The sequence below is a fragment of the Temnothorax nylanderi genome, unplaced genomic scaffold (assembly GCF_030848795.1).
Source record: "Temnothorax nylanderi isolate EJ_2023f unplaced genomic scaffold, tnyl_v1.0 TNYL_tig0226_pilon, whole genome shotgun sequence".
Classification (NCBI taxonomy): domain Eukaryota; kingdom Metazoa; phylum Arthropoda; class Insecta; order Hymenoptera; family Formicidae; genus Temnothorax; species Temnothorax nylanderi.
This window is the reverse complement of record NW_027249288.1, coordinates 106,997-128,718: the sequence shown is the minus strand read 5'-3', so window position 1 is coordinate 128,718 and position 21,722 is coordinate 106,997. Positions and strand designations below refer to the sequence as shown.

The 21,722-nt window shown below is 35.9% G+C and overlaps 4 protein-coding genes and 2 long non-coding RNA genes across 8 annotated transcripts; 2 read left to right on the top strand and 4 right to left on the bottom strand.

Moving 5' to 3' along the window:
- Nucleotides 1-262: 262 nt before the first annotated feature.
- Beta-phers (phenylalanine--tRNA ligase beta subunit) lies at nt 263-4,312 on the bottom strand. Its single transcript, XM_071717824.1, has 13 exons — nt 4,063-4,312; nt 3,569-3,723; nt 3,381-3,436; nt 3,134-3,288; nt 2,963-3,032; nt 2,624-2,890; nt 2,336-2,515; nt 1,999-2,174; nt 1,701-1,905; nt 1,554-1,634; nt 1,376-1,468; nt 715-994; nt 263-602 (listed from the first exon to the last, which is right to left on the bottom strand). The coding sequence occupies exons 2-13, from the start codon at nt 3,624-3,626 to the stop codon at nt 451-453; spliced, it is 1,773 nt and encodes a 590-aa protein (XP_071573925.1). The 5' UTR covers nt 3,627-3,723; nt 4,063-4,312; the 3' UTR covers nt 263-450.
- LOC139779460 (uncharacterized) lies at nt 2,062-3,079 on the top strand. Its single transcript, XR_011719901.1, has 3 exons — nt 2,062-2,180; nt 2,285-2,487; nt 2,591-3,079. It is a non-coding gene; the product is annotated as an uncharacterized lncRNA (long non-coding RNA).
- A 185-nt stretch (nt 4,313-4,497) lies between the features above and the next one.
- Cni (protein cornichon) lies at nt 4,498-6,535 on the bottom strand. Its single transcript, XM_071717828.1, has 4 exons — nt 6,191-6,535; nt 5,998-6,066; nt 5,230-5,486; nt 4,498-5,145 (listed from the first exon to the last, which is right to left on the bottom strand). The coding sequence occupies exons 1-4, from the start codon at nt 6,269-6,271 to the stop codon at nt 5,121-5,123; spliced, it is 432 nt and encodes a 143-aa protein (XP_071573929.1). The 5' UTR covers nt 6,272-6,535; the 3' UTR covers nt 4,498-5,120.
- Nucleotides 6,536-6,811: 276 nt separating this feature from the next.
- Spict (magnesium transporter spict) lies at nt 6,812-8,631 on the bottom strand. The gene is made up of 4 exons (XM_071717826.1): nt 8,327-8,631; nt 8,034-8,156; nt 7,810-7,952; nt 6,812-7,713 (listed from the first exon to the last, which is right to left on the bottom strand). The coding sequence occupies exons 1-4, from the start codon at nt 8,424-8,426 to the stop codon at nt 6,982-6,984; spliced, it is 1,098 nt and encodes a 365-aa protein (XP_071573927.1). The 5' UTR covers nt 8,427-8,631; the 3' UTR covers nt 6,812-6,981.
- Nucleotides 7,874-9,340, top strand: LOC139779461 (uncharacterized). Its single transcript, XR_011719902.1, has 2 exons — nt 7,874-7,980; nt 9,136-9,340. It is a non-coding gene; the product is annotated as an uncharacterized lncRNA (long non-coding RNA).
- On the bottom strand, nt 9,144-21,592 carry Roq (RING finger and CCCH-type zinc finger domain-containing protein roquin). 3 transcript variants are annotated; one of them, XM_071717821.1, is made up of 16 exons: nt 21,408-21,592; nt 20,346-20,508; nt 19,956-20,181; nt 19,447-19,680; nt 18,939-19,114; nt 18,497-18,830; nt 18,056-18,338; nt 17,612-17,754; nt 17,109-17,401; nt 16,570-16,698; nt 15,391-15,632; nt 15,156-15,280; nt 14,730-14,898; nt 14,499-14,568; nt 14,204-14,425; nt 9,144-13,947 (listed from the first exon to the last, which is right to left on the bottom strand). In XM_071717821.1, exons 2-16 carry the CDS (start codon nt 20,505-20,507, stop codon nt 13,807-13,809), a joined length of 2,949 nt encoding a protein of 982 aa, XP_071573922.1. In that variant the 5' UTR covers nt 20,508; nt 21,408-21,592; the 3' UTR covers nt 9,144-13,806. The 3 variants fall into 3 exon arrangements, with proteins under 3 accessions (XP_071573922.1, XP_071573920.1, XP_071573921.1); XM_071717819.1 differs by having other exon boundaries at nt 9,182-13,947; nt 17,088-17,401; XM_071717820.1 differs by having other exon boundaries at nt 9,182-13,947; nt 17,088-17,398.
- Nucleotides 21,593-21,722: the final 130 nt, after the last annotated feature.

Sequence of the window (21,722 nt, the reverse complement as noted above, 5' to 3'; positions counted from 1 at the left end):
CAGGTAAAGGTGACGGAATCATTACAAGGGATTTGAGGCTGCAATGGCGTCAGAATTTTGAAGTACTCTCGCCCGCGGAATCGAATCTTTATCCTTATGTTTCTTTTCCGTGGAAAGTACATTTACTTTTTTTTAATTTCTTTAGAAAAATATCTCTATCTCTCTCTCTCTCTCTCTCTGTGTGAACGTCCCAGCATGTGTAAAAGAAAAAGAGCTGGAACCATGATCTAATCGTTATATAGTAAACATTATGCCCAAGATGTATCAATCACATAATAAATATATTTCAAGTGCTATTTGTAAAGGCGTTTTTACATACGTAATACTAATTATCATAAATAAATCTTATCGAAAATTCTGTTAAAAAAAAAAAACACGATAGAAGCTACATTTTGATCTCGGCAAATGTATCATTGTCACTTCGCTATTTGCACATTTCGTTTACTTCTATTATAAGAATAGCTCGATGTCTATTTCCATCGCAGAACATGGAATATTTAATTCGAACTTCGAGAGTACATCGGGATGTAGGACTCCCATCTTTCCTATCACTTTACCGTGACAGACAATTTCGGCGCATCGCTGAGGGAAAAACGTCGGGTCTGCAAAATACGAACAATAAAATTCTTTTATATCGGCCGATCTCGATTTCATTTTTATATTCTACGGTTATTCGATCGAACGAATATATATTTTAGGAACCATGTATCTTACCGTCAGCCGCGCGCAGATAATATCCATCTTCGTCTTTATTAGCGCTCCAAGGTATCTCTAATAATAATAACACTCTGTCCACTAGGCCGTGAATTATCTCGAAACCAGCCGATTTATTAGCATATACCGCGCATAAACGGCGATTGTTGCGTGCACCGACTTCCGCCGTGTCGTCTCGCAATACAACGTCGGAAACTTCGAACAGCTTATGAGGCAAAGGCATTTTTTTATTCGCAGATATCGTCTTGAGTAATCCCGGTAAAAGCGTGGTACGCGCGACCTGCAACAATTCATATTTATTACAGTATTTTACATTTCAGTTTAGACGATTGCAATCCAAAATATCTTAGTTCGTTTAGATAGTCTTTATAGCACGAACTTTCGTATCCTTAACGTTCTTATTTTTTGTCTTCCTGTTCTTAACCATCTGAATTTCTACAAATTTAACTTCTCTTTCTGCACTGTTCTCTCGCAAGTAGCAAATGTAAAGTAGTTTGTATTAATTACGCGTGTAACGATATTTATTCATGCCACGTCAGTCGCATGTCGATCGAATGAGTGGGAACTGAAGGAGTTAAGAATAGAACTGCTCGATCCTGATTATACGTTTCCGGCGATTTTAATGAGTCCGTGAAGGCTCTCAATGTGTCACTCGTTTTACCTGAAATTCCAAAGTTTTTGGATTGGATATGTGAACTGCCGGTACATCCTCTAGCTTGTGTCCCAATTTGTCTGCTACATCCTCACGCGAACACTGTTAAATAATTAAATACAAATCAAAACACGGTATATCAATGATAGTGTGTTTTCAAGCTTGAAAAGATTTTTTCGAAACGCACCAAAGAGAAGGTCAGCGCTTCGGTGAATCCCGCTTGGGCCAATTCCACTCGTATCTGGTCGGTAAGCTTGTTGAGTGGAAACTGTAATTCACACACGTACGTAAGTATATCAATATATAAAATCGTATTTGGTCGCAGAATATTTACCTCTGCTGCGATTGTCGACATATGTGGTATCGTCTTCTCTATTTCGTTATACCCATAGGCGATGGCGACGTCCTCATAAATATCACAAGGATGTATCACATCGTGTCTCGTTGGTGGTATTTCCACCATTAACGTATCCTTGCCTTTCACCTTGGATTTTAAAGACATCTTTGACAATAACTCCGCCACTTGATCCGGCGTTTGCCTGCACGAAGATACCACGATCATGTTTTTAAACGACTACCTTGTCATCTGTAATCGTTACTACACGCGTGACGGAAAAGATTTGATTACATACTTGATCCCAATGTAGCTAATTGCTTTATTATGGCTGATCTCTTCCGTTCGATATTTTAATTCTGGATAGTAGAAAGTCTGTTTATCGGGATACACTACTTCCACAATTTCGGCTGTATATTTCGTCTTGCAATACTGACTGAAAGCGCAGACTATAGTGTCCACCACTATCCTTGCCTGCAGGTTATTTATGATAACTTGTAATGATTTGTGATAAAGCATATTATTTTATATATATTAGTAATATTAATTATTTGCATCTTGTACTTTTAAATCATTAGTTTTAGATATTACTTGTAAATAAAAATACATAAATTAAGATTATACTATGTATGTACCTTTGTGAGATCAGTTGCTGTGCACTCGATGAAAATATTTTTTGTATCGAGCGTGATCTTTGAATGATCGCCATTGATGATAGGAGGGAGAGATAAAACGACACCATTACTATCATATACCACCGGGTAAACAGGACTATCTTTTATGATAGGTAAATATTGTTTGAGCTGCGCGTGTGTCTGTAAACATTAGACGTACGATTACAAACAGAGATTACAAAGAATTTCTTCTCTTACACGTAGAATTATTTACAGAATTAACAAACGGTTAAAGAGAAGTATACTTACTGCATACAATTCCATGATTTCTTCTCCTGTATATTCTTTATCTTGATTAAGCGGTTTGAAACGTATCTCCGATGGTGGCCTGGCATCATACAGAAATGGGCCTTTAACTGTGTCCAAGTCATGAGTGCCAATAGAGACTAGACTACGTTTTCTTCCTATATTCTGATGCAGCTTATCTTGAAGATCGATAAAGCTGTTGTAAGACTCCTGTGTTAAGGTAACGTCCCTCAAAATTGCAGCAACTATGTGTCCCCTTACTTTCAAGCACTAAAGCACAAGGAGATAAATTATTTAATGCCAAATAAGATATATATTTTTCATAAATACTATATACAGTACCTCTGGACTCATCACAATCCTTTCCATTCCCGTTTTCGGTTTTATTGCCTTGTAACGTGGAATAGATATCCTATTTAGGGAGAAAAAATGAATAAATTTTATATGTTGGATTTTGAATATGTGGAAATAAAATTCTTCTTACCTAAACTATAAAAAACGTATGATATTTACTTGTTTAAGAATATAAGCAGTCCAGTACTTAGGCTCTCCAAGCACAAGAGATCATATCTGTTAGCGGGTATATCAATCTTGTAGATAATTTCTTCGGAGGCATCTACACCTTGGTCGGAGCCTTGTTCTTTCGCTATCATCTGTTTCTCCGTTGTCTATTCGCAAAAGATCAAGTAATTCATTACAATTATCGTAAAGTTTAATGTATGTACATGAACTATTAGATAGTTGAGAATTCAACGCTTACCACTTCGTCTAGCTCCAAACCAAATTTGAAGCATAACGTTTGGAACTCGTCGTCGGCTGGAACAAAGTTTCAAAGTCAGAAAGAAAAGCTTAAGAGTCACATAGGTATATGTAAGTATATTCATGTAATAGTTTATGTATATATGATACATAAACCAACTTTACCAGTAAAAAATATATATAACTTACAATACGTTTTGCCCAACGCTTTGAACAGCGAGTCACGTTTTACTCCAATAGTCGGCATCTTTATATCACAGCAGTCTCAGCGTGATCAAGTACACTCTCGATATTCTTAGCGTTTCTTTTACCTCACGGAAATGTCAGGTTTCTCGTTAATTCATCTGTAATTAATAGTTACAATCAATTTCTAGGTTAGGTTAGGTCTAATGTTATCAGAACAGATTTTCCTCAGATTAATCTACTCCGAAGTCAATTAACTTTCTCTCGGCTTGACTTATGTCCATTTCCGCGAATATAGAATCACTTTAATCTTCGGTTTAACTTACTTTTCATCTTTTTCTAGTTGTAAGAATTAGAAGAGAAAATGAAAAGTTAAACCGAGATTAAAGTTAATTTACATTGATAGAAATGGACATCAGTAATCCCATTTACGATCAACTCGCAATCGCTTTAATTGCATAAGAAATTGCCACGTGCTGCAAAGTGGCGTGTCGTTTTACCTGTTACGTCAACCGGCACAGGTTCACATCAAGAAAACGCGAAGAAGCACGCAAAACTTTTGCGAGGGAGGACGATATCGAGGACGCGAGACAAGAGGAATAATATCCGTTGATATCGCTGGATTTATTCGTTATTATTCGCGTCTATTCTCTCACGCCTTTATTATCGTTATCTTCTCCCGAAGATAAACCATGCGTTCATCTCGCGTGTCTCGCAGCAAATGTAACGAAAACCGGAAGTGCAGTTTCGTCGTTGCAGGTTAATTTGCGCGGAAGCCGCTGCGCGTTAGAACTCGTTGGTCCACGGACGAATCTCGGACGAGTTTTTCTAAATTTAAATGAAATGAAACTTGTAAAGATATCACAATTTATTACATAAAAGAAATCAACGGATATAACCAACGCAAGTTGAAAGAAATATATAGAGTTTGTGCGTACTTATATATATTATTTATTTTACATTTTATTAACAACTGCTTACTTTTTGTATCGTGATATATATATAAAAAAATTAATTGGAATATACACCTGTCCTAAACGTCGTACATGAAAGAAAGGAAAAGAATGCCCTGCTTACAAAGGTATCAAAAGCTATTACATCTATCGCATCGAGTTTACAATTAATACAGTTACCTCGACATTTGAACAGCACTGACGTTTGTTCGGAAATAATGAGCGTTGTATGTCTGACAAAAGCGCAAATAATATTCGGACTCGAAATACGTATCTAATTTCTATTCATACTTATGTAAATACCTTACTTGAAGTATAATATTGTACATAATCTTGAAAAATGTCTAGGAGTCAAATATATATTAATATATATTAATATATATTAATATATATATGTATATATATGTATGTATGCGTATGGATTATACAGTTTACCTAGATACTAGACAGATGTCAAAGAAACGTTCTCCCGCGATACGCGTTGTTACAAGACTCCCATTATTATAAATTAGTTGAAATGTCACTTGTACTTCCAGTGTGGGCAACCGTTGCACCGAACAGTTGTGCGGAGACAATGGAAAACCTTTATAGATCTCGACGGTCGCTCAATTGATCAATGTGCTGATCATTCTAGAATACGAATCACAAGCAAAGGAGATTAGGATTAGAGCCACTTTGAGAGATGCGAGAGACACGAGAGAGAAATAAACTCACCCGTATAAGTAGTAAAAAAACGACAGAAGATAAAATGCCAGTTTAATCCATCCCTCTCTGTGGTACATGGACAAGTCATAGGCGTTCATTATGCTCGTAGGGTCGTAAAGGCCCGATTCTGTCATCAGGGGCCTGTTCATGTATCGCCACACATGATAGGCTATCAGTGGGACGTTGATGAACAGCGAGAAGTATTGCTCACCGAACAGAAATAAAATACTGCTCAGGGCGTGCAGTATGTACTCTGGTAGAACGAGCTGAAATTGAGATGTGCAGTGATTAGACAATCGTCAACTACGGGTAATGTCTCAGTGAGCCAAATGTTAGCAGTACTCTTAACAGATTCTAGCAGAATACCGTGGTATCAACTACAAACTCTGCGTTAAGGACCAGTTTCACAAGTGTCGGTTAACTTTTAATCTTAGATTAACTCACTCTTCGTCTCCTTCTAACGTCCCTCTTAGAAAAAGACGAAGAGTGAGTATCTAAGATTAAAAGTTAACCGACACTTGTGAAACTGGGCCTAAATCCGCCAACCGGCAATCTGATCTCAGATTGCCGGTAAAAACTGAGAGAACAACCATTGTAACCATTGCAGATTTCGCCCAGTTTTTTGGTCAATCTACAATTGCGTTCTGTCAATAGATTCCGTTATATTTCTGCCGGCGTTCCGCCGGCAAAATTTGCGGCAGACGCTCCGCAAAATTCGTCTTTGACGAGTTTGGCCAACCGAGATGTATTATTCGATACCCGATACACATGTCTTACCGGATTCAAGTTGTTGCACTGATCGATCGGATTCTTGTATCCAGTCTTTAACTCATCGAACGTGATCACCTGGAAAGTTCAAATGTTAAAAGTTGTTAATCGCATGATAACGTGTTTTAAGGTTATATCGCTGTTGGGTCGGCGCGCCCTGCGGACCCTCATCGCCGTGAATCGTCTCACGCGGGACACGTACGTGAAATATCGCGAAGAATATCAGAAACGCGTCGCTGATCAACGCCACGATATACGAAAAAGCGGCCAGGTTGAACGCCATCCTGCATGTATGACACGAGCCACCGACGAATCGCGACCCGAGTCCGCTATCAAGTCCGTGATCACGTGATAAGCTAGTATTATCTGATACGAAAATAAAAATGACTTTTTATTCGCGTCCCGTCGCCGTCGATCAATCATTTGAATCGACGTTATGAATTGCAAATTAGATTTCATAATATTGTTTTTTTTTCTTTTTTTAAACCTACCCAGACAGCCAAACTCTCTGCCGGAAGCAAATCTTGCCGGTGTCCAGGCTACTTTATATGTTAACGGTTAACAGATATGTAAACAGTCTGCTAACGAGATCGTTTGACCAAATTAAATTTTGCCAACAGATCCTATTTCAATTTGTGAAACATAATCCTAATGCTGACGCCAATTGATATCGATTTGCTGCAACATTTTGCTCCGATTCTGCTGGCAAACTGTTATGATGCTAACATTTCGTTTCCTGGAATCATTCCAAGAACAACAGGATCTTATAACGTGCTTACAAACTCTCTTTTTTTCAATGGGGATATAACTGACTCCTGGGAGAAACGTTTGAAGTATTTTATTGCTTTCGAAGGCAATATATAAAACGTATATGCATCCAGTCGTGCGAAGGATATGGGGGAACAATAAATATCTTCTTAAAAATCTACCTCTCGATCGCTGTACAAGGTTTTGATACGCAGCAGGTTGTATAAGTTTCTATGAGAATAATTTTCAAACGGTCCTAGTGATATCCGAGTTGTAAGTATGATTAAGCAGATGCTGGGACTCCATTCTGGCCCTCGTTCCCTCGCGATCGTCCCATCTGGAGTTATAATTCGAGAGCACTTCCCTCTTGGGCCTCAACATGTGCCTGATGTTACCGTAATTCACGTCAATCTCCTTGAAGGCGTTCAACAGGAATATGGCGATTATAATTACGAGAAAGCCGCAGGAGGAACCTAAAATATTTTCCGCGCTCATCTTCGTCCATTCCTCGAACAAAATCGCGGACGCTATTATCACCAGAGTCGTGAAGAAGACGTAGTAAATTGGCGTCACGATCGACGTGTCGAACAGATCGAGCGTTTTATTCAGATAATTCATCTGTATCGTGATGCAGAGGATAACGCTGAATATGAAGACCCATGTTAGCCAACTGGCGAAGGCGTTCTCTCCACCAGAGATGGTCTCCTTCAGCGCCAAGCCCAGACCCTTGCAACTCATGACGGTCAACGAGCCGACGGACGAGCACAGACAAATGTATACCAGGATATTTTGCTTGCCGTACGCCGGGCCGAAGTGAAAGACGATCGACAAGGTGGACATTATTACGATTAAGACGTACAGCATGTAACCCGGTTCTCTTATCTTGACAATCAGCTCGCTCAAACTGCCGACCTCTTCCTCTTTTGGGGAATGTAATACTATTATTGTGGAGCCTAAGATACATAACAAGCAACCCATCTAAAACAAAGAGGCAAATTGCAGCATTATCGTCGCAGAATATATACTGTAAGTTACTTTCGACATTTAATATTTTCGCCTATGAATATTTTTTACCTTTCCTAATAGATTCAGTTTTTCGTTAAGATATCTAGAGGCTAATACTGCTGATACTAGAACGCTTAAGGCTCCCAATGGTGTTACGAGCGACGCCGGGGCGAATGCGTATGCAACAAAGTTCGCTGCTTCCCCTATGCCCACTGCAACATTCATTTCGAATGTTTTTATGTAAGTGTAAGAAATTGACTGACGCCTGGAGCCTTTTTGAGATTAATACGTACTGGATAAAAGGCCAGCCCACCATATCCATTCTTTCAAATAGCCGAAACCACCGGACGACGCGCGCAGTCCTCCATACTTTTGCAGCTGGATTAAAGCCTTCTTTTTTATGATGAAACTGGCACCTAAAAATTAGGAGAAATAATTAAATTCCTTCTCATATTTGCTAAAGTTTCTTCCTAATATTTGGCTCTTTTTTTTTTGCAAAAAAGCAAGATAAGTAACACTGGTGTTAATTAGATGTAGGGTATTTTGATATAAAATTCTGAATGAATCAACTTGTCACGTCACTAACCTATAAAACCGCTGGAGCTAATTGCTAGTCCTAAACCTATGTAAAAATTTGTCGCATCGTAATGTGCATCGTTGTTCGTCATTTCTGTGACAGAACTCATGACTCACTCCACCAAGCAGATATTGATTCCCATTCAATTATACGTTTCCATTTTAGCCGCTTATATTTGGCAGATTATCGAAATGACTACTTATAAAATTATTCACATGACGGTATCATTGATAAATATTTCTTACACATCTCTTGACGTAGCGTGACACAACTGTCACACTACTCACACTTCCCTACCACTGTCGACCACAATTTCTGTCTTCGCCAGAACTGGCAAAAGTCGATCGATTAATCGATGTTCGATTAATGCTTAAAAACTCGATCAGTTTCCTGATCTTTTTAAATCTTTCTTCATATTCATTTAATCACACATTGATAATTTTTTTTGTTCAATCTTGTTAGATTTTAATTAATCAGCACCGAGTAGTGCAAATGACCGAATTTGTTGAATAACACGTAAATTGATTTTCAATCACTAAGAGATAAAATGTGTTCTTTAAACCAGAGTCTAAAGAAAAATGTAAGAGCAATACAATTTGCATTAATTTATAAGAATGAGGAAATTCAGAAGTTTATCGCAATTTTCCAGCATTAAATGTTTTTAGAATTAACGAAAAGATAATTAAATATTATAAAACTTAAATATTATAAATATTATAAAACAGCCAATGTATTTGGTATTAATTATAAACACATTTAATGCTGTAATCTGCCTGCGTAACGAAAATTGAAATACATGAAGTAAAATATTGTTACAGATCAGAGAAACGATATGAAAATATTTATTACACAAAGATCCCGCCGTCGTGAGTAAATAAATATATTTATATATTACACTTTCACACTTACAGTACACAGTCGTTGGAAAATATATGCGAGTATACATGTGTATGTTCACTAATGTGTCTACACGAATGTCTTTACAGCAAATTATCTTATAATAAAGTACACATAAAGAGATTATCTTCACTGTATTTAAGTATAAGATTTTTCACTATGAAATTATTCTTTTCCTGTAAACCGATCGTTATTACATCACCATTAACATAACAAATAATTTTCGCTGTTGGTATTTAAAGTGCTCTTTCTACTCATATACAATTAAAATAAATTAAAATAAAATTTTCGGTGGTGAGAAAACTATTTTAATGCTTTGCTGTAATTTCGTAAAAGAATATACTTCGTTTCACATGAGAGAATAATCTCGATTTATGTCTGATGACAAAATAGAAGAACAGTTCAAGTTCAAGTGAGTAATGTTTAAATGTCACGCGTCGATCAACGTAACTGAACATGGATAGGCATGGATATTAATATTTTTTCCGCTTTCAGAGAGGAATTCGTTCGATCGTGATGGACAAAAATCGAGATTATTTTCTTACGGGAGAGTATAAAATATTTATAAATATTTCCGCTTTAATCCTCTTTCGCAATACACCGCTGTCGTAATTATTATTAAATTATATCGCACGATCATGTGCGATGCAATTTATCTTATAATTACATAGCTAATAGTACTAAACGTAAAGATACAGAGCAATGTGGAATAAGCGTGTCCCTGTCGTACTGATAAGTGGTAAGTGCGCATCGAGAGTGATGACTATAATATATCACCATATACTCCGATATGTGATATAACTATATATCGTGTCGTATTATCGTAAATGTTCAAACAAGGAACAAGTTAATTACATCAAGTAGAATCGTCGTACCATTATCGACACGTGTGTATCTCAACTGTACGTACACAGTAGTAGCTGGCGACATGTTTAACATGCAATATAATAAATCAGAAGCACATGTTGCACAAACACAGCATTGCGCGTTGCGCTCGTTACTTCCCGGTTTTTTGTTGGTCTTTTTTTTATCTTTTTCTTCCTTTACACATGGGAGAATCTGATATATTCGACGAGTGTTCGATTTCTTGTGACTTTGGCACGCAAAGATGACTCTTAAAAAATGGACTACCATGTATAGGGATCATTTTTGCGCTGGAATTCAAATTTCCGGCAAAAATAATTATTTATTATTAATTAATATTTTATTACGAGATTTAATTAATAAATTTCATAAACTAGTATTATCACGAAAATTTATTGAATTAATAAATAATTAATAAATTTGATAAACTAGTATTATTACGAAAATATATTAAATTCTCGACTTTATTAGTCAATAATAATAGTTAAAAAGTAAAACAATTTTTCTCTGCCTCCTACTTTATTAATTAGTCTCAAATATTATTATAATATTCATTCGAGAAACTCGAATATGAGCTAATTCATAAAGTGTAAAATATTAAAACATCTTAATTAAAATAATTAGTCGTTTTATAATAAGCGTCGGAATCATTTTCACGCGCCAATTGCACAAGAATCTGTGCCGCAGCGAAATTAACAATTATTATCACGAATATTCACCAAGAAATTACGAATTCTGATTAATCGGGAATTCGGTCTTTACACAAAGCCCGAGCTTCGCTCTTTCTCTATTCCTTTTTTTTTTAAATCAACATTTCATATATAACGAGTATATAATAGTAATAAAAAAAAAGAAAGAAATCAGCGACATGTGACTAAGTGCACATATAACAGATGGTCCTCACTGTGAAGTGACACGCTATAAGAATAATTTATCATACAAACGTGTGCGCGCGTGTATGCGTATAGAAAAATAATTTTGCATGTAAGAGGCTTTATTTTCCTAATAAAATTAAAGCCTTAGTAAGAGGTACGTAGAATTAATTCTCTTAAACAAGAAAATATTAATCGTCAAAATATTATTGTCTTAAACAATATATATAAATATTTTTAAATATTTTAAAAATACATTTTTAAATATTTTAAAAATATAAATATATCTCATATAATTTACCTTGTCATGAGTATTTTTGTTTATTTTTTTATTGAACAAAGTAATTGGAAAAATCTTTCTTTAAGAGAATAATTTTACTTCTTATTAAAAAAAACATCTCGAATATTTCTTTTTTAAATAATCGCTCATCCGCGCGTTATGTATTATATACTGCACAAAAATCGGTGAGAAAAGCACATATAGACATACACGTGCGCACGCGCGCACAAAATTGATAATAAAAACTCATATAATAAACATTTTATCGTAATCATTATTACATACAATAACGAACAAGAACGAATGGAATTGCACTAAATATTTTTATCTAGGCTAGCTATAGGAGAATCTATGCTGATCGATAATCAATTAATTTCGCATGGTTATATCGAAGTCATACCTAATCTTAATGATTTAAATCTCGATAAAAATTAACAATATCATCAATAATAAAACGCAGGTCAAATAATAAAAATTTAATTAATAACAAAATAGCATCGATTAAATTGCGAATATAATTTCTTTTCTTTATCATGGTATTTCTTTTAAAGCGATCCTTCCAAAATAATTGCCACATATATATAATGCTACATAAAATGTAACTTGAAACAACTGAAATTTGAAAAAGAATTAATGCACTTTTTTAATTTTACTTAATAATTCGAGTTTAATTTTCGCAAGAAATAAAAAATCACGATGTAAAACCATTTAATGGTAATTATGCAAAATTTCCAAAAAAAAAAGATAAATGCGTTAAATTTTTAGTTTCCATTAACTATTATAAAAAAATTTTCTAAACAATCTCCAAAAATGTTTATAAAACAAGTAAAAAGATAAGTTTTGGTTGCAGAGAAATCGAGATCAAATTAATGCATTAGTTCCGTAGTCTTTTCTTTTCTAAAAAGATAGAAATTTAGATAACAATTAAATTTAAACCAGCATAATCTATCTCTATTACTCTTACATGAGTTATCCTCGATTATACACAGTACTAAAAAAAGAAACGCATTAATTTAATGATAGATATAATCGTATATCACCGTTAAAGAGAAAAAGATTCAAATTATTCATAGCTCTTGTAATAGAAAAATAAGACAACTTTCGTTCGAGTATATTATAAATGTATAAATATATATACGTGTGTATGTGTATGTGTGTACGTATGTATGCATGTAAGTCCTCCTGAGGATTTATAAAGTGGAATCGATAAGACCCCGTCTATATATATAAAAAAAAAGAAAATCTTGCTTCCACTAAAACTGGAATTGTTTTCATCGCTCTTTGTTATTCCGTAAAAATAGAAAAAAAAAGAGACGATTTCAAATTGCTATTGCAACGATTTCCTAAAAAGGGTAACTGGACCTCCCCTCTCTCGAGACGGTCCTCAAAAGTCGAGTAAACTCTGGCAGAATTTTGGTAATTTTTAATATGTAATTCATCTAATTAATAAAATTGATGTTAATATTAATAATTGACGTAAGGATTATATTATTCCGTGCCTGTGGCGCAGAAATTTAATATAGATTAATTTCCTTATATATAATAATTAAATAGGCATCAAATTTTACTAATTAAACATAAGCACGAGGTTCTCTTCGAGTTTCTTTTCGTGCGTTTCTAACACAGGAAGGATTGCCGATTCTTTTGAAAGAAAAATTTTAAAACAAGACGTACGTATAAAGGGTACCGTCGTCGAGCTGAGACAGCGGTTTCGTTCTCCTTTCCATCTTCGGAATATAGAAATTCTATAAATATAACGTCCTTCAAAAGGAACGCGATTTCTTTTTTAGCACATGTATCTACAATATATGTATAAGCATATAATGTAATAATGTGTCGCTCTTATTATCATCGCAGAGTGTAACCTTATCGATTAGGTCAAGCGCGATCAGCATTCTTTTCGAATGTATTATCCATTATACGTATATGTGATATCGTATCATCAATAGACAGTATACGAAATCTGCATATAATTAAATATGTTAATTAATATATTTCTCCTCGTGCTCACATATGCCCCGCGGATGTTTATAAAACATTGACCGCGTGTTAAGCTAAATTTTAACAAATCCCGTAAAAATAAATATATATATATCTCTCTCTCGTAAATTTCACTATCTCACCCATTCGCCTCTTCCTTAAATCGGAGATAGGCAATAGGTCAATTCAAGAGATCAATCGAGAAAATTGGTTAATTTGGAAATTAGCAATTATATTCATTTAATTCGATTTAGTACCGAATTGTCGCTTAATTTCAACTGTCGAGAACTGATGCCTAATGTGGCTAATGATTGTTATTCAGATGTAAAATTGTACAATTTTTACAATTTTTCATCACGTGATATTCTAATTAATGTGAAAAGTACTCAAGAAAAGGTTTAGGTCCGCACGCCTGCGTGTACCATGTATATTCCCCGACCTTCACGGATTGAAGGAGTTCTATACTTACCCTCGATCAATATTAGAGGAGATAGAATAGGAGATTGATTTTTGACATGTAAAAATACATGTTTCCCAAAGGAGAAAGGAAAGCAGAGCTTGAGGGGAAAAAAGAAAAGAAAGGAGTTGGCGTCCTATTATTTATTCTTCGAGGTAGTGGTGACGGTGTCTTTCTCGCCTCCACTGGACCAATGTTTCTCTTGCTCGCGCAGCTCAAATTCCCATCGCAGTTCTAGCTCGCGCATATCGTTCGCTAGTCCAACCTCGTACGTATCTTCCTGCACTCACATCAATCAATCAATTAATTGACAAATCAATCATTCGTACTTCACAATCACGCTAAATTTTAACTTTTATCATAGAATATTTATATAATTATATTTGTTCATACAAATAAAAAAACGTTATGAAATTGACCTAAAATCCTCAATAAAAATATAAATTTTCTTGCGCTTTTGTCACACAGAAATATGACTGAAAAAACTTGTAGAAATTAATTAAAATTACAAAGTAAACTGGCATAGAGTGACCTACTTCTTCAGTTTTGTAATCCGTATTATACTCTTGATTTGAGAGCCAATCGTTAGGGGATTGCTGAATCCAAGGAATGGTGGTAGTGCCGGTACCACCACCGTACGGGTTGCTCCAGTTTCGTACATCTCTCTCCCTTTCTCTGATGCCCGCTTCGATCATTCGCAATTCCTGCGTCAGTCGCTCGCCCGCCGTGACGAAAGTAGTAGCTCCTTGCGTAGCCAACTGAACATGCGCATGTAGAATGTGAATTGAATATTTTCTTGCATTTCGCAGAATTCAAAACGTGACACATTACCTTTAAGTCATTGATTTTCTTCTCCAGATGTCTGAGTTGTTGCTTCACCTTCTGCGACTCCAAAATCAAACTGAAATATATAATGTATAAGATATAACATATAATATGCATAATGTATATACTTATTATATCCTTTTATTTTTTATCATTAACAAAGATGAAAATTATAAATAAAAGAATAGAAATATATATATATATATATATATATATATATATATATATATAACTTACTCTTTTGACATACACTCCGATCTCGAGAATTGTGACAGTGATTCTGGCGCAATAATATTGCGGCCAAGAGCGACGTAATTATCGCCAATGAAACCACTGTCACCGTCACCATTACCGAGGTTCGTTGACGTCATCGATTGTATTCCATTCACGCCAACCGCTGCGTATGCTGCAACAATAATTAATACCAATTCAATAACTATATCATATGTATGTTTTATCTATTTAAAAAATTCTATAAAAAATACAAATATTTGAAGAGAGAAATTACATGCAAAATCCACTATATCTTGTATAAAAAAAATTATTCATAGATAAATGAAATTTCTAGAATATAATATAGAGTCGTATATATGCAATGATTTAGATATATATATTATTTCTGTTGACATATGCTTATCGATAAAAATAATATTTTGCACTCACGTTGATTGCCATAGTACCAGGAGGTTACAGAGTTTGGAGTTCTGAATGCAGTAGACAACGCGGGAATAGGAGTAGGTTCAATCCCCTCGTTGTAAAGATGTTGCAGAGCTCCGTTGTAGGGAGATCTAGTATTATTTTATTATTATAATATTATAGAATAAAATTAAAATTATAAAAAGTTATTAAGATTATAGATATTATTATTAGATCGGTAGAATATATTATTTATTATCACCTTATCAGTGTTTTCGATAGTCTTGAGATAGGTCCCTGTTTACTAACCGACGGCAAGGTCGCGGGAGATACGTCTAACGGGGTCATAAAGGGACCGTCATCATCAAGAAGATGCGAAGCTGACGAGGGCGGTGGCGGAGATGGATCCGTCCCAGATGAACAGCGAAAGTTATTCGCTGCGGTCCATATCGAGTAATTGTTGGGTGTAGTCAATAAGTCACTCTCTTGCTGAAGATCATAGTTCTAAGGAAAAATATATAATACATGTACAAAATCTTTTTCTTCATACCTCGGTCGAAAGTACGTACTTTCGTCCCTAATAGCAGGGACGAAAGTTTAACATTTACTCCCTGTGAGAAGTACACGCGCGCCCTCTATAACCTTAAACCTTAACGCCCTTTAACCTTAAAAATAGTCATCAATATTGTTCTGTCGTCAGTTAATTTAATATTAAAATATTATTAAAGTCAATTCAATAATCTAGCAAAAATGAACAATATGTCATCTGATGAATCCGTAGACGAGGAAGAAGTTATACGAAATTTCGATGCAGAAGCGCGATTGATAATAAATACAGATACGTTGCCAAAGAAGTCTGTTGATCGATACAATCTTGTTTACAACACGTATAAAAAGTGGCAGATAGAACACAAAACTTCACTGTCAAACTGTGAAGAAAATAATTTGATTGTGTATTTTAAGGACCTATCTAAAAAATTAAAGCCGTCAACTTTATGGAGTGTTTGGTCAATTTTGAAAAGCATATTAAATTCAAGAGACAATGTTAACATAGATAATTTTCAACAAAATATGACAAGACTTGACTCTTCGAATGTATTTGATGCCTGCCCCCACGACCAGCAGCACTCGCTTCGCTCGTGCCGCAAATGTCGGGGGCAGGCATCAAAAACATGCTTATTAACATTTAAAGTTAAAAAAAGTAAAATTAATAACGTACTTTCGACCGGCTATGAAGAAAAATCGTATACACTACGCGGGCCAAAAGTTGAAATCTCGGTCCTGCTCGTCATGATGCCCTCGGCTTCGCCTCGGGGCATCATGACGCGCAGGGCCGAAAATTCAACTTTCGGCCCTTGTAGTGTAATATACTATTATTTTAATCTGTGCAAAACATCCAAATGTAAAGAAAAATAATATGATAATAAGATATGTATTTTACCGTTTTTATTTGTGGCGATATCAATTGTTGCTGCTGCTGCTGCTTGCCGACGATCATTTCTAGCTGATTCAAAATCTCCATCCTGCGTTGCAACAACATCGCCAACATAGTTTTTGCCACGGCCGTTCGCTGTTGCAAAGTTATTTTCATTGTTATTATTATATTAAAATTATATTAAAACTACCATTACAATCAACTGCCAATTACATTAATAATGCATATTATTAAAATTATATAATTAATAATAAAGTGTTGTAGTTATCAATATTGAAATTAATATAGCCTATTCATGATATATAAACTTGGTTTTAGATTTTTAGATTTCTTTCATTCCAGCTTAAAAATTTATTGTGTCTTTTAAGCCTGCTCTTTAATTTTCGAATCTACAGAACAAGCAACGAAATTTTTTTTTACTCATAAATCTATGTTTTTATTACTATTTACATTAATTTATCTTATGAAATTTTAAATTTTGGCAAATTATTGATTGTAAGAAAGTAAGCAGTTTTCTCTCTAACTTTTTTGTAATTTGTCGTTACTTGATTTGCCGGTACAATTTGTGGAGTGTCCCACATCCCCAGATTCGTTGCGGTTGTCAACGAAGGTCCGTAGTCGACAGTGGGAACGGGTCCAGGTGGCATTATGTAATGCCCGGAACAATGGACACCAGGAGGCCCTCCACTGTCCATCATAGTTCCTCCCTTTACAGAGCACAGACTGAGGTGCGGTAAGTTTTGCGGGGGTGTAAGCGGCAGCATATAGGTCGATGTCAATGAGTCAATCAAGTTATTTTCCAAGTTGGCCGGAACGGGCGTTGAATGTTGCACTACTGCTGTAAAAATCAAGATAAAATCATATAATGGAGATAATTGTTCTATTTAAGTACATTTAAATAAAGGGTGCTTTACTTGGACATTTAAAACATTTTTTATTACTATTAAGAATATAAACAAATTCTCAAATCAAAGTTGTTGCAAAAGAGATATCTTTATAGTCAGTATATTATTTTATCATTTATCATATAAATATTCACTATACTTACTATTATCTCTATCGTGTGCTTTGGCGGAATAAGTCGTTAAATCACCGTTTTGCTTGTTGAAAATTTTGTTATTCTTCTCGCCCTTCGATTCTGACTGATTTGAATTCGCCCTGACACTCAACTTACGATTCTTCGATCTGTACCTATGCAAAAAAAAAGATTGAACTAACAAAGGCCTTATTTAAAAAAATATTATGTATATATATATATATATAAACCATTGTATGTAAACAAACCATTGTAGCAACGAAATAGTTAAATATAGTTTGATACTTGTGAAAAAATTAATTACTTGAAATCATTACCATTATTTCCAAAATATAATACAACTGATAATAAAAATTGCTATTTTTTATAATCCATTATTTTGATTCCAACATTCCTAATAATTTCTCATAACAAATAAATAGATATATAAAATAAAACTATATAAAATGAACTCACTTGTCGAGCTCGCTGTCGCTGTGAGCGAAGGTACAATTGTTGGATCGTGGACAAGTGCCGCGCAGAGCTAGGTCTCTGCACATGCTGACTTTGTATTTACCGGTCGCCGAACCCGGACACGAGGGGGGTCCGCCACCTCCGCTATCCTGCGCCGCCGATTTCCGATTGCTGCCACACGTGCCACCACTTCCATGCTGTCGAACAAAGTCCACCAAAGTAGCTACCACTATTCTTACGGCTTCTAGGGCCGCCCGACATTCGGCCAAGCTCGGTGGTTCTGTCTCTAAAAATAATAAAAATTATTATAAAAGTATGCAAGTAAAAAATAATAATTAATAAAAATACATTCAAGATTCTAAGTGTTCGAGGAGCTTTAACAGTTAATAAGTTTAAAGAGTTAAAAAAACGTTTACATACACATTCATACACAACAGCGCATACCTGGACTGGGATCAATGGCAGCTAACAGTTCCAACTGAGGCCTGAGACCGCTCAGTTGTCCAGGATCGGGAGTACGTTGCAACGCTATTACGAGCTCTTGGACACTCTGAGCGAACGACTGTGGTGTTTGCAATTTATCAATGATACTTTGCATATGAGACTTGTGAGCGGTATCGCCATAGAGCAGCGCTGACCATTGGTCAGGAGCGATACGTAAACCCGCCTCCGTGGCTATCTGTACAATCTGTGCGTCATGCTCCCGTCTTAGAGCCTCATAAGTGCGAAACTCCTCCTTCAATTGCATCAGTGACGAGTCACCCTCACGCTTTGATACCTAATATAACGTAATAGGAAATGATGATAATAAATGTATAGCAAAATATTTTCTACAGCATTTGATCGAGAGCGTTTGAATACGCTTCACGAACCACTGTATATTTACCTTAAAACAGCTTGCCCGATATAGAAGTTGCACCACGTGTCCAATACTGGTTTTACTAGCTTGAGGAAAATGTGGTTCCAAACGCTGCACTACGAACATCACCAACACTTTACGCGATAGAGCAGAGCCATCCTCCAGAGCCAACAATACAAGCTTAAGAACCTCTTCTTGCATCGCTAAAAACAGTATTGAAAAGAACAAAGACAATTATAGAAATAAAAATCCCAAGAGAAATTTTAGCAAATAAAATATAAAATATCTTATATTTTATTGATAATTATCGATCTCTTCGAGACTTTATCTTGATTCTTCCATATGCAAAATAGATAAAAATATATAAAGAAAAATTAATTTAAAAAACAAATGCAAATCACAAATGGATTATTGGAGCTGTAAAAGAAATAATGCCATATTATGAAGTTCTTTTTCTCCTTCTATTGTTTCCCTTATCCATTGTAAGGCACGGCCTATTCAAATGCATGATTCATCTTGTATAAATAAAGCTTACCTGGTCCAAGGAATTGACAGCCACGAGCACGCACGGCCGCCCAAAGATTCGCGCTGAGTTGCTGAGGGTTCTGATGCTGCAGTATAAGCTCCGTGACGGTGCGCTCACCGAGACTACGAGCGGCACGCAGCGCGCGTGCCCTACCTTCTGGTTCTACTAGTTGACAGCCTAATAACGTCACTAGTTTCCGTTGCATGGGCCGTGACACCAATCCCCCGCCCCCGCTCCCGATACCTGTATGTCAAATACATTTTATAAATATACAATGTAGACATCGCAATAATCCATATATGCATATATTTTTTTTAAATACTATATAATTTGTATGTAATAAAATAAAATAATTTTAGCAAACTCTACTACAGTACAACATATTGTATGCAATATAATACAATATTACATCATTTAATTCTTTGCATTATCATTTCTTATGTGGACTTTAGTCCAATCTGTGTTATCTTTCTCAATGTTCTATATTTAATATTTTAAAAGTGACATACTGCACATACCCGCAGAGTTAGTAATCTGACATGGTTTGAGATAAAGGGCGAGCTCTTCAATACAGCTCTTAGCCCTCAGATAGTTAGCATGTTGGTCGACCGGTAGAAGTTTCTGGTAATTCTGCTGCTGGTTAGATGCAGATGCTGATGAGGCAACGGTGGGAATTGGATTGCCCAGCAGTTGTAACAATGCTTCATTTACAGGTAGTTTCTCGATGTCGGTGTTGATAATGCTCTGCGAGAAAGAGGAAGAAAGTAAATAAATGGCAAGGGCACATATATATACTTCACATACATGCACACGTACACAAACACAGAAATATATGTATTTTTTATACGTATATCATCAATGTATATTTCTGTGACATATTATTATCATATTCAAATACCTATTGTTACCTGATCAAAAGGACACTGCTTGCGGTGTAGATTAGCCAAGCAAGCACGACATATGGTGTGGCCGCAACCAAGCGATATGGGACCTCGCACGGCCACATCAAAGTCATGGCAGCAAATCGGACATGACAGGAATTCAGTCCACTGTGGTGCCTGTATCGGCATTCTGCGGGACAGTAGAAAAAGATACAAAATTATATAAAAATCAAAATAAAAAGAAGACCGCAGTTATTTAAATCTATTTTTTATTAATCAAAAGTATCTATAGAATTTAAAAAGATATTGTAATATTCATGTCCTTGTGACTTTTTTTACAATGTATATTCCACTGCGAATATTTTAAGCAGACTATAATTTCATTAATGATTTAAATTTTGATGGAATAAACGGAAAGTCTGCTCATCCAAGCATAAATTTTTAATTTGTTAAAAATGTTGTAACTAATAATTAATTAATAATAAAAAGATACGGAGATATACAACACACATATTACTTTTAAACATAATTGGTCCCTTGTAAAATATATCTTAATTCTTTCTTTCCTAATTATAAAGTTGATTGAGCGAAGAAAATATAAAATTTTAGATAAACTGTAGATAAGGTAGAAATTACGGAGTACATAATCTACAGAAAACGCAGAAGATTCCAGAGGCATGAAAAATTAGGTATGAAATGCAGGGAAGGTGGAAAATGTAAGGATACAGAAAACGGAATTGAAGAAAGGCAAGCCCCAGCTCACAGCAGCATCCTGCTTCGCATAACCATATTTCACCGAGGTCTACGGGTCTACGGATAAGGAGATCGACGGACACGGGATCGTGACACCGTGAGATCGTCGTGTCGATCGTCGATCAGTCATTAATGTCATTATTGCGACATTGTACGAAATAGGAGATCACGGAGATGTCAGGCGTGGGAAACTCGGCCAGGACATGCCTGTACTGCGACGTGCCTGACGCGACCGTGTCAGGCCGAAATTCAGGGATCCGGGATACCCGACGACGGATCGATCGTGGAAAGGGGGAAAAAAAATATGAAATCACCGCACCAGGATTCACCACCCACCTCGTTATAACCCTCGCAAAACATCACATCGATCACACTTTTTGCGCATCACGCCTCTCGCGCAGTTTTGCGCGATTCGCACGACGACGGTCTCCTATTATACTATAGGGTGACTATAGGCGACTATACATATAGATTACGCGTGTATACGACCGCGGCGACGACGATGACGGTCGACGTCACGCAAGACTCTCTCCGACCCGAGTCCCGACTCCCGACTCTCTCCCGTCGCTCGCAATTGCGAGCAAATCGATTCTCGCTCGACGCTCGAGAGTCGATCGACTCCGATTACTCCGAATGCGTCGATTCTCCGGC

Bases quoted from the DNA above. Each gene is read 5' to 3' on its own strand.
- Beta-phers (XM_071717824.1), bottom strand. From the start codon at position 3,626: ATGCCGACTATTGGAGTAAAACGTGACTCGCTGTTCAAAGCGTTGGGC. The intron at 3,033-3,133 runs GTAAATATCATA...CTCCCTAAATAG, and splicing joins CTGCTTATATTCTTAAACAA to GATATCTATTCCACGTTACA. The intron at 2,891-2,962 runs GTACTGTATATA...CTTGTGCTTTAG, and splicing joins GGATTGTGATGAGTCCAGAG to TGCTTGAAAGTAAGGGGACA.
- Spict (XM_071717826.1), bottom strand. From the start codon at position 8,426: ATGAGTTCTGTCACAGAAATGACGAACAACGATGCACATTACGATGCG. The intron at 8,157-8,326 runs GTTAGTGACGTG...CCTAATTTTTAG, and splicing joins TAGCTCCAGCGGTTTTATAG to GTGCCAGTTTCATCATAAAA. The intron at 7,714-7,809 runs GTAAAAAATATT...TCTTTGTTTTAG, and splicing joins AACTGAATCTATTAGGAAAG to ATGGGTTGCTTGTTATGTAT.
- Cni (XM_071717828.1), bottom strand. From the start codon at position 6,271: ATGGCGTTCAACCTGGCCGCTTTTTCGTATATCGTGGCGTTGATCAGC. The intron at 5,487-5,997 runs GTAAGACATGTG...TCTCAATTTCAG, and splicing joins AGTGCAACAACTTGAATCCG to CTCGTTCTACCAGAGTACAT. The intron at 5,146-5,229 runs GTGAGTTTATTT...TTCGTATTCTAG, and splicing joins TTTTTTTACTACTTATACGG to AATGATCAGCACATTGATCA.
- Roq (XM_071717819.1), bottom strand. From the start codon at position 20,507: ATGCCGATACAGGCACCACAGTGGACTGAATTCCTGTCATGTCCGATT. The intron at 17,402-17,611 runs GTAAGTATAGTG...TGATTTTTACAG, and splicing joins AGCACACGATAGAGATAATA to CAGTAGTGCAACATTCAACG. The intron at 14,569-14,729 runs GTAAGTTATATA...TATATATTTCAG, and splicing joins TCGGAGTGTATGTCAAAAGA to TTTGATTTTGGAGTCGCAGA.